Source organism: Ambystoma mexicanum, chromosome 10 (genome assembly GCF_040938575.1).
Source record: "Ambystoma mexicanum isolate Mex_15411 chromosome 10, UKY_AmexF1_1, whole genome shotgun sequence".
Taxonomy (NCBI): Eukaryota; Metazoa; Chordata; class Amphibia; order Caudata; family Ambystomatidae; genus Ambystoma; species Ambystoma mexicanum.
The window spans coordinates 928243838-928255886 of record NC_090932.1 but is presented as its reverse complement, the minus strand read 5'-3'; the positions used below and the strand labels follow the sequence as shown (position 1 = coordinate 928255886).

Genomic DNA, 12049 nt, shown 5'->3' with positions numbered 1-12049 from the left:
GAGGGACCTGCAATGGGGTTAAAGTGGGCATGGCCACCAGGGACCGGCCATGTGGTAAAGTCTTTCGAAATCGGGGATAGGTTTGAATGGGAAAGAAATTCTGCTTGTGGCTACAGCCGGAAGTGCTGGACAGGATTGCAGCAAACCTCCGCGAGGAGCTTCAGCAAGGACCTCAAAGCATGGTTTTGCAAATCGATCCTGTATTATTCTTTTCTAAAGTGTCAAAATGGAAGTACAAAAAATTGTGATGTAACTTTGGTGTCTGGGCAATGGGCCTGGCCCTGAGCAAGGACAAATGTGTACTCTGATTTGCTAATTGTGGCATGACCCATGGCCAAAGCCCTTGGTTTGAATGGGAACAAATATTCTGCTTGCGGCTACATCCTGAAATGCTGGACGGCATTGCAGAAAACTTGCGCAAGGGGCATCAGCGAGGACCTGAAAGCATGCTTTTGCAAATCTATCCTGTGTGTTTTACTTTTTGAGAGTCAAAAGGTAAGTACAAAAAATAGTGATGTAACTTTCATGGCTGGGCAGTGGGCCTGGCCCTCAGCAAAGACAAATATCTACTCTGATTTGCCTATTGGGGACTGTGGCATGGCCAAAGCCCAGGCTCCATGGATTGTGAAGACTGGCCATGGCTGCAAGCCATGAGCACTGGCCCTTGGTCACATTATGAGGGTATAGTGGACACTGAACTATGATGCAGGGTAAGTGCAGTGGATAACGGGTGATTTGGTGGGGCTGGGATCATAGTCGAGCTTCATGCCCTGGGCAATTTAACCATGACTTGCATGAGCTGCTGATGACACGCATCAGTATGCGTTGCAAAAAATGTTTCTTAAAGGAAGCTTACAGTTCTTTGAAATGTTCAGAGGAAATATTAATAACTTGTATATGTAACATCATGAAACATTTTCATTACTTAATAGCCAATGAAATTCTGTGAAAAAACTTTGTTAAAGGGACGTAATGGTTACAAGTAAAACTGAAAACCCCCAGAAATTCAGTTATGGTAAGCTATGCAGCCATGACTCGCACCACCGTGCACTGCTAAGACTAACGCCGAAGATGTCAAAGATGACATCACAAAAGCCAGTGATGACATCACTGATGGCATCACATATGAAATTAATTTTGATGAAGTCCCTGCAAGGGATTGTGTTTATAATGTCGGTAACAAGATGACAGGGTTTAATTGGGAGAACTACTTAATGTATTAAAAAATGTACTCCTCTAAACAAAACATTATATTGGAGTGTTTTTGTTAATACAGGAATCTAATCATACATACAGGTAGGCAATGGCTGCAGCATGCACTATAGAAGTTAATGTTAAAGATATATGTACCGCGCATCGGCACCAACGGAATTGGTCCCCAGGCGCTCAGTTGTTCCACAGGCGCTCAGAAGTACAATATTTTTAATCTGGTCATTTTGGATAGTAAAATAAGGAATGCTATCTTATAGGAGTTTTGAGTAATGTTAAACATGGAATAAATAGCTAATAATTCAAGACTTACTGCATACTTGTTAGTACAAACAATACATATGAAGACCCACAATGCATACAAATCAGAGGCACATACAGGGAAACTAAAGGAAGGAAGGAAGAAAGAAACGTCACCAGAAAATGTCAATAACATTAAAGTTCATCATCATGTATACCCGTATTCCCCCATATATGAGCTAAGACCAAACCGTAAGGAAAGTACTTTAAGAACATACAAGAAGGATAACGTCTAGATATATAGCACCTTTTCAATTTAGTTATTTTGACTGGCGTAGAAATGTCAGTGAACAAAAACAGGTGGGACAGATATGCGATGTTATCAATGACATTTGTGATGTAATCTTTGATATCCTGGGTGTTAGTCTTAACGGTGCACAGTGTTTAGCTTGCCATAACTTGCGATTTCTCTTTTGGAACTTTCCCTCCATAGTTTGTATGGAGCCCCTTTCTTTTTGTTTTTTAACCTGCTCTGACTTTTTGAAGGGAAGTAAAGCATTCAGCTTTACTTTTGCTAATTTGTTATGAGGAAACTGATCATTCCTTCATACTATCAGTACTGTGAAACTTTACCTTTTGGTGTGTGTGTGTGTGTGTGTGTGTGTGTGGGGGGGGGGGGGGGGGGGGGGGGGTGTGTGTGTGTGTGTGTGTGTGTGTGTGTGTGTGTGTGTGTGTGTGTGTGTGTGTGTGTGTGTGTGTGTGTGTGTGTGTGTGTGTGTGTGTGTGTGTGTGTGTGTGTGTGTGTGTGTGTGTGTGTGTGTGTGTGTGTGTGTGTGTGTGTGTGTGTGTGTGTGTGTGTGTGTGTGTGTGTGTGTGTGTGTGTGTGTGTGTGTGTGTGTGTGTGTGTGTGTGTGTGTGTGTGTGTGTGTGTGTGTGTGTGTGTGTGTGTGTGTGTGTGTGTGTGTGTGTGTGTGTGTGTGTGTGTGTGTGTGTGTGTGTGTGTGTGTGTGTGTGTGTGTGGCGCTTGATAGCTCTGCCAAACATATGAATAAAGAGTGTGTGATCTGTCTCTTTTGTTGGAACTTTGTGGTCCTCCAGATGGTTTCACCCCTCACTAGAGGATGGTGGATAAAACGTAACACTACACCATCGGATTCAGATGCTGAACTCCCGTCTGGTAGTGTGCATCTCTGAGGACCATCTACATGTTTTGGATCGGTTTGTGTGATGGCTGCCATGGATCAGTCTCGGAATTGGTTGTTGTCAATGATAGCGCAACAAACGAATGCCTTTTATAGGCAAGGCTCCAGATTAAATATATTTTTATCTAGTCACCTGTGTGTGCCTTGCTAGCTACTTAAACTCTTATATCACAATACCTGCTTATCCATTAGTGTTTGGAGTTAAAAAGCACCGTTTTTTAGAAGGGGTGTCGTGCGGTGTAAACCGAGAAATTGAGGCTTACAGGCTACACTCATGTAAGCCCCATAATTGCTTGGTTTACATAGAATTTAGCTTGACTTGTTACTGAGTGAAGCTGTCTTTCACAGCCCAAATGCTTGCTGTTATGTTCATAACCTTCAGCATTACACTATACATCAGTTCACATTTGTTTGTCCAGTTAGGGTATGGTGGTGTATGAACTGATATATTGAGACATGTAAACTGTAGGGTCATGTCACGACCAAATATTAAGCTCTTGCAATGCGGTTTGACTCCTTTTACATTGACTTGCTTTTCTTTTCTAGAATGTTGCCTTATGGTTGTTTGTCTATTGGGGATTGTGTCGGACTGATTGAGGTTGTGAGGAACTCCCATACAATCATGCAGATTCAGTGCAAAGGAGGCCTGAAGGGTGCACTGCAGTTCAACAGCCACACGCTGCATCAGTGGCTCAAAGACAAAAACAAGGGGGAAATGTAAGTTTTACTTTAGTTAAATGTATTGCTTTTCACAATCTATGTCCAAACAGGAGGAAACTGTAAATCCAATAGTAACTTATTGCAGCGGTCTACATTTTCAGCTGTGAATGATGATCACTAAAATAAGGATTTCAATTGCCAGTTCTTTTTGGATTTGCATAATAAAGCCCTCAAGACTCTATGGTCCACATCACACTGCTGGTTACCTCTGGCCATGTAGGTATAATTCCAGTCATGACCCCCGAAAGATTAATCTCCCTCCCACTGCAACCAGTACACATATTATATCCCCCAGCAGGCAGTTTAGTAATTACCTCCATCAGGCAGTATGACTTATGTTTGCTTGTAAACAACCTACCACCGACTGACAGTATAGGATAGGGCTATCTCCTCACTCCCTAATCTCCCAATGGAGCAAATGATATCCCCTCCCGCCATGCTCCTTCTCTTCCACACAACCATGGATGAGACCTGAATGTCTATCGTGGGGGAAAGGGCGGAGGAGATCACAGTACATAGAAACGGGGATCTGGTGAGAACAGCAGCTTTTACAATTGTAAATGTATGCCCTTAAAAACAGAAGCTTTGATGCTTCTCTACAGCTTAAACTGTATATATCTGCACTGCCAAAGAATAAAGTTGGCCATTCTTGCCGGTGGTTTCATGGCTGGGTGATTCATCTTTGAATCTGCCAATGAGATGGAAAAATTGTCTGACTAATATACTTTAAATGTCTGTTTTTTCTCTACAATATTGCAACTGAGGACACTGTTACTACCACATAACGCTCAATACAGTTGTCATGTTCCAAATCCAAGGAGCTTACACTTATTAAATCAGTTAAAGCTTACAAATTATTTACTGTATTTTCTCCCCAAGGTATGATGCAGCCATTGATTTGTTTACACGCTCCTGTGCTGGCTATTGTGTGGCTACCTTCATCTTGGGAATTGGTGATCGTCACAACAGTAACATTATGGTCAAGGATGATGGACAAGTAAGATCCCATTTTACAAAATGAAAATAATAGCCAGTGTTTATAAATAGCAGCCATCTAATGCAAAAAGCCCTACTTTGCTCTGTGATCATCCACAAAGTCGTACCTTTGTTAAAACTGTAAGAGTATGACTGAAGGGATTACTTTTTTTCTAGTCTTACATGCCAGTAAAATCACCCATTTTTATCCCAAATGTTCATTTTATTAAGATGTTATTGATATTTTGTGAATAGACACCATAAGCAACAATGTAACCATAAACAAGCACAATGAAAGCCCAACAACTGGACAACTAACAGGGCAAAAGAAGCATTAAGTAGTACGTTTCTTTATAATAGGCACGAAAAACAAATGGCATAATGCACAGAGGTATCTAAATCATACATTGCAGGGGATTGGGGATTCAGCACCGTTCATCCCGCATAACATATGAAGTTATGTGGGATGAAGGTGTGTGCAGTTGTGGCACCCAAGTCCTCATGTAGGGTCACACCGCGAATATGAGAGCAAGTTGCCTCGGTGTTGGGAGCGGGCTGAAGGCACAAAGAAGTTCAGAGGTCCAGAAAGCAGTATCAGCTATTCAGGGAGGATTATACCACCATCCCGCACACTAGGCCATCTGCTCAACACCTGTAGGGTCGCACCGTACTCCATAAAGGAAAAAAAGCAGTCACCAGAACAGGTCCCCCCATGCCCTCCGTTAGAGTTTAGCCGGGTATCCAGATTGAGTATCCACAGCCAGTAGAGTCACGCTACCAAGGTAAAGGCAGGAGAGACTCCAGCATTGGGGTCCTTGCACTGCGCCAATCCAGCCCAGTCAAATACAACAAGTCTCACAACCAGGGCGCTCTCCCCTCTGCCTCACAGACCGTAGGGGGTCTCGCTGCATATGCAGTGCAGACCCACAGCCAGGCTGTGGTCAGTAAGCGTCTAGGCAGTCCACTGGATAGTACTGTCTCCTCATTAGGATTACAGGCTCCACGGGGTGTCTGTTGTCTGTGCACGCGGCGCAGCGCTGCAGAATTCCCAGGCAGGCACCTTTCAGCAGAATGCAGCAAGCCCCACTATGCCGTCGGGTAGGAGACAGGCTCTCAAAGATTGGATCCCGCCTCACAGTGCCACTGCAGGGCAGCGCCACACAAGCTCTGCGGCTGTCAGTTGGGGGAGCGCCTACCAGACAAGCTCTTCAACGGCATTGGCACAGAACACCAGGGCATCGAACATGCACCAGGGCATCTGCGTCTCCGTGTTGGTCCTCTCATCAAGGCGGCTGCACTCACCCACTCGAGTCGGCTGGAGGCATGCGACGGCCCCATTTTAGCCGCGGCAGCGGATTAAAATTCTCGCAAATTGCAGGCGAATGAGGAGAGCAGACTGCTCAGGAATCGGCAGTGCCGTGCACCAGACCCTCCGGCACTGCGTCGCCGAAAATCAGCTGCTGGATTTAGGTGCAGAGGATCTTTACAAGAATTGCTCTCAGAAGCTCCGGCAATTCACTCCTTACTGCATCGTGGCAAACCACGCACTGCTTGAGATTATCCCAGATGTTCATATTCCTCAATCTGGAGTTCTGACATGCAAACCCAGGAACTGTAAAGATCAAGAGCCCGGAAAAAAGATTTGTAGTTTTGGGTGTTTAGACGGATTGAAAATAGGGAACTAATAGCGTTGTGATAGACTTAGTCTGCAGTTCAGTTTCCCTGGGCAATAACTGCTTTGCAGTCTTGGCTTCTTAAAATGTGGCCAGTGCCAGATGGGGAGCACTTAAGAAGTTCTAGTTTTGTCCTTTGCACATGCTGTCCCAAATGTTCAAGGAGGCCCTGGGCACAGCAAAGCCACTCTGCACTGTGCGTAGCCCTAATGACAGGTGTCAGAGATTGAGGGACCAACAGAAGTCCAATAGGTTGCATGCAAGCTGTTCATTGGTTTAAAGCACCAAGGTTGGAATAAAGCCTATAAAGTCTAAAAGCAAGATTCTCAATGTAACAAGTGTTAGGAAATATTTTGGTTTTGCTGCTTTCCTCCTTTAGGGTTCAATGGGACATACTCTCTTGTTGCTATTGTCTGCACACTCATCCTGACCTGACTTATTGGAAGTAAGTAAAGCCCTCAGCTTTTGCGCACTTTTCATGGTGAGATCGATCAGTCCATAAGATTAACAGTACTGGGAAACTCTGCCTTCCTTAGTGGAATAGTTATCATTTTAAACTGGGCACATTACTTTACTGTGAAGTGTGGTTGGGACACTTTGTGTCACTATAGCTTTCACTTTTGTTTCTTTAATGTTGCTGGCACAATGTGTCTGGGATGGGGTTGTGGCAGCAATATCTTTCTACCCTGGTTTATACTTTTCTCTTGTGCATTTTTGCATTTTACCGCATAATGCCATTTAGAGTACCATATGCTCTCAAACAGCCATGCCATGAGATTCTTGCCTGTCTTTTGGCCAGTTGGTGCCTTGGCCTTCTTCCTGCTATATATAGAACGCCCTTTACCAGACAAAGTGGCAGTCTGTGTGTGGCCAGCTGCGGAGGCTGGTTCTGTCTCGACCCAGTCCACATCCAAGCCAAAGTGTGTTCTTTGCTGGGCAGAGATGGTGTCCAAAGGCTGTCCATGATTGGCTGCCAGTTTGAATGGGCGCACATCCATAGAATTGGTGGCCTTGCAGGCGACCTCAGTCCACATCCTTGATAAAATGATGTCGCCTGCAGCCATTTGACAGGTCATCTCTGGAGCGAAGACCCCTACGAAGAAGTGCTGATTGTTGACCACCCAAGAAGGATGGCCATTTCAGCCAACCAGCATTGCCCGCGGCCAAGTTCCGGTGAAGCCCTGCTCCTCTACAGATCTCCAGAATGTTCCTGTTAGTGCTCCGACCCCAGGACTTGTGTGAACAACCTGTCCCCACCCCTGCTTAAGGATCTGTGCCTTCCAAAGTGTCCCTGTAACACTGAGCGGAACTGACTAGCTCTCTTCTCAGTTACCTGGCTGCACCAGCCACCGTTCAGAGTTCAGCATTGGAAATCTGCAGATCTCAAACGTGTAAAACAGGACCTGTCCCTGCATTTTCAGTCTTTTGAGCAAAGAGAAGCCCAAAAGGCCTGTTTCTTTGTTCTCGCCATGAGGATTTCCTGAATGTGGTGACCACCGCTGCAACCTACCCTTTTCACATTTGGAGGTCATCTGCTCCATGGATGTCTGCATCTTGTTGTGGCAAGGGTATACAGCTGCACAGTCTCCATTACCTTCTCGTCAAACCCCAGAAACGCCAACTAGCCGAGCCCAATCCTGACGGCAAAAGTGACAATTCTTTTGTCGGCTTTACTTGTTCCGTTTTTGCATTGCTATTGCTGTATTGCTTCTGACGGGTCTGCAATGGAAAGAGCAGTGTAATCTAATTTTTATATTGTTACTGTGTGGTGTGTGTATGTATTTCTGAGACTTGTGAATTTGCTTAGATTCATGTGCTTTTCATAGGCCACCTCCTAGTGGTTGGCTCAATGGTTTTTTAGATTCGAAAAAGGAGTGTCGAGAGGGGCGTTCCTGTTAAAATATCCCCATTTTATGTGTACAAGGACCCACAATCCTTCATGCGTCTATGTCCTCAGATTGTTTTCTCCACCCATATTTGGACCATATGTACATGGAATTGAGAATATTTTCATCATTTGGTGCCTTTCGGCCCCATCGATAAATCCCGAACTACAACCAGCATTCTTCATGGAGCAAGTAACTGTTCTAGAAGCATAATCTTTGAAGCTGATCGGCAACTTCCACCATCTAGGCACACAGCAGGGAGAGATGAAAGTTAAACTCACTAGTGGGCATTTCTAGAATGTCTCTATTCCCTTCTCTCACATTTCCCATTGGCTTGCTCAGGGATGTCATTTGGGGGTTACCAGAGGTCGCAGGTGCGGCCTCTTTTGGGGGGGGGGTCACACTTGCAACCTTTGCCATCCTTCTGCGACCCCTGGACCGTAGCATGGGATTAGCTTGGATTTAAAAAAAAATAGTTTGTTTTCAACAGTGGACGGCCCCTGTTAAAAACAAGCAAACTAGTTAAAAAAAGAAAAAAGGGTAAAGAGCACGCTGGGCCGTGGGCGCCACTGTGTCTGCAGACTCTGCGCTGGACATTCTCGAGCTCATGGCTGCAACCATGAGCTTGTCTTACGTCCCAGATGTGGCTCTGAAACAGCTTTAGGGGGTGTGTCGGTGAATACGGGGAAACGGCAGTCCTAAAACTCCGAAGTCCTCCGACGCTAGTCTGAGCTCGCCTGGTCAAAGCGCTGCATGGGGAGATCTGCATCCGGCTCTGGGATAGCAAAGAGTGCACGGTGCCACAGGTGAGCAATTAGGTGTATTGTCAGAGCTGCATGTCTTTCTCAGTACTAAATTACTCGGTGGTGCTGCTTGTCAAGGGGAGAGATGCTTTTGGTGTAGGGTTGCATAATTCAGGACTGAGGTGCACTGGCAATGTTGTATTGCTTTTAAATACAGTAATCCAGGAATGTAGTAGGTAAGGATCAAGCTGCCTTGGGTAACTGTGTTTTTAAAAGTTTCAGGAGAATACTTTGAAGGACGTATCGGAGGACCTGCTTGACGTTTTGTGGGACGGCACACAATCCTATACATATCACTAACTCGATCTATGAAAAGGGGCCCTTGTTTGCCACACGTGTCATGAGTATCCGATTCATGCCCAGTGGTTTATCTTCACGTTCTTTACTCTTAACTTCAAAGGTGGGACTACAAGTCCCAGAATGCATAGTAACAACCAGAATCGATAACCACTTGAATCAAAAGTTGTAACCCAAGGCTAAAATCTCCTCTATGTGAAATGCCAGTTTATGAGTGGTACAAACGATTGCTTGCAAAGAGGAAGGAGGCAGATTATCCCCCGCCGCCCCAAGTGGGCGTGAGGCTCCTTCTGCAAGCTAGCAGAGCCTTTGAATTTTTCTTCACTCCCTAAACTGTTTTCTGTGTGCCTGACAGTGGGGGGGATTAGGGGGGAGAGGCAGGGACGGGAAGAAGACACGTTTCTGTTTTAGTTGAAAACACTGCTGCGCTGTGAGCGAGAATGGTGGGAAGCTTCACAATGTGTTCAACTGAGAATTCTTGTGTAAAGAGAGGCCTTTCTGTTTTCCCAAAACATCCACTGCCTAGACATGTTTTCCAGAAAACTCTGAAGTCCTAGTGGCGTGGTGGTGCCCATTGTAAGGACGGATTACATGAGTGATATAACACATGGCTAATAAAACAAGCATTGGCAATGGCAATAGTTTGGGCTTTTGTGTAGGCTTGGGAAGGCACTTGCCAGGCACTGCAAAGGGGTATTAACTGGCTATTGATGGTAGTAGGTATAAAATGGTGCGAGTACCTGGGCATCTCATAGCAGTTACTGGTAAATGCCTAATACTTATACACAATCCAATGCTTATTTTTAACAGGCATTCAGTGAAGGACATGCATAGTATTTAAAAACTGAGTGGCTAAAGGCACACCTGGTTAATACATTTTTATTACACCATTAGCGTGTTATCAGCTTCAATTAAGTCATTAACGATCAGAAGACTGCTTTAAAAAAACACTGGCAGGCACTTCCAGTGCAAACTTTGATGGTAATGCTTGATATAAGCAAGCTCAAAAAGTTCCCATGAGGTTTTCGTAGCGGGGAGCGGCAGGAACTGGCAATAGTCTTTAGCACCACCTGTAAGTTGAAACTATTGTATTAGAGTACATGTTGGGAAGGAGCCTAGTGCTTTCCTTCATTTCCAAACTTTCCAAGCGCTTTAGAATTAGGCAAAACATTTGTTAACTCTTTTCTAAGCACTACAAGAGTCCAGGGGGGAGGAGGGTCACTAAATAAAGATACTTATGATTGAAATATAAGGTGCAAATAACTATTTAGATGGATATATTTGTAAAACTGTTAAAATGTACTACGCTTTGCTCAAAGCACACAGTGACTTCAGCCTGTGCTGGAAATAGACTATAGGCAGGCTGGCAGAGAGCACGAGGTAACTCAGCAGCTGTTCCTGTTCATCAATAGACCATGCAAACTAAGAATAGAAGTGTCAATGCGCAACATACAGAATTATGAAATTAGGTATAAAAGATTGTAGGACCACATAAAAATATGAGTAAGATGCGTGGAGTATGAATGAAAAGTAGGGCTAGGCCTCAAAGTTTGTAAAAATCTGCAGCTGCAGTGTGTGTCTATGTAAGTTATTCTTATGTTAAGTAGCATGGCTGCAGGAATTGCTGATGATGAAGAAAGGAAGACTTTGCAGAATCCCTTGTATGGCAAGAAGAACAGTTTTGGATCAGCTCTGCCGGTATCCAGTAACCAAGTCAGAAGTTTTTAAGCTCCAGGCCCAGCACCAGTCTTCAGGACCTGGGAGCCAGCCATGGACGACAGAATGCTGGTCGGAAATGGCAGAGTCCTCTGCCATTCCCCCTATCCTCATGATCTGTAAAGATTAAAATGTGTTATCTCTTGCAAGATAGACTCATGACCTTAATTCCCTAGAGGGGTGTATTTACTCTGGTTTGAGCGTGATCAGGGGGTACCCCAAAATATGTAAGGTGGGCTCCTGTAAATTGGGGTTCACTTTCATACAGATAGGGCGAAATGTAGATGACGGGGGAACACAAAGCTTGTGGGTGTTTGGTTATTTGCCCACCCATTGACTGCCCATGGCCATGCTAATCCCTATGGCCATTCTCACCCAGGATCCATTAAGATCCACATTAAGACGGGATTTGGGTACATAAACTTTCCATGGTAACATGGGTCTTGACATCCTGATAATAATGTTACTTATGATGATCCATTCTTGTATGAAATGTATGTCATATTACATTGATCTTGTAACCATATTTGTAGGACGATGCGATGTAATGTATTGCATCATTTGTATAGCACCTTTCACCATTGGTATGGTCACAATGTGCTGTAGTTTGAACGCCCTCAGGGGGACCAAAATCCAAGGTAGGGGAAATTTGAGGAGGTGCTAGTATGCGTGTGTACATTACAGCCAATACAAGGATATGAAGGGGTGGCCAAGTCCCTGCTAGCTGTGCATTTCTATGGGGTATGTGAGAGAAAAGTCATTGTGTGTGTAGGTACAAGGCATAAAATAAGCGGTATTGCATCCCAGTTTGTGATGCAATACTCCCGATTTGCTTTTTATTTCAATAATCATGTCGCACAAACTGCGACATGATTTCTAGAATGAGGGTTCATGTTTGGTTAGCCTGGCCTGTGCTGTGCTTGTGGTGAAGGGCGCACAGGCGAGGCAGAGGGGGAGAGGCTCTGGGACTGCAAGACATGCACAGAGGAGCCCATGTGCAGAGGCCAGAGAACGGAAGGGACAGCTCAAGTCACAGCTTGGCTGGCCAGCCATTGTGGATGCCGTGGGTAAGTACTTGTTTATGAAGATCCCTGGGCTGTAGGCTGTGTGATCAGTGCAGGGACTGGTCTTCTTAATGTTCTTTGAAGTGTGGCCCACAGTGATTTGCTGCCGTCCTGTGCTTCAAAGAACATTTTAGAACGTCTTATCGGGCTGTTTTATCAGTGCGGGGCTCACACGGACCCTGCACTGATGAAACAGCCTGCAGGCATATTGCCTTCTCAATGTCCTTTGAAGCACAGTACTACAGTCATTTGCTGCTGTCCCGT

At 44.9% G+C, this 12049-nt stretch overlaps 1 protein-coding gene across 1 annotated transcript in view; it reads left to right on the top strand.

Moving 5' to 3' along the window:
* Positions 1-12049, top strand: part of PIK3CA (phosphatidylinositol-4,5-bisphosphate 3-kinase catalytic subunit alpha) — a 1010697-nt gene that overhangs the window by 799163 nt on the left and 199485 nt on the right. The window contains exons 17-18 of the mRNA XM_069618695.1: positions 3198-3368; positions 4251-4368. Coding sequence (XP_069474796.1) covers positions 3198-3368; positions 4251-4368 — 289 coding nt within the window. The remainder of the gene's footprint in view (positions 1-3197; positions 3369-4250; positions 4369-12049) is intronic.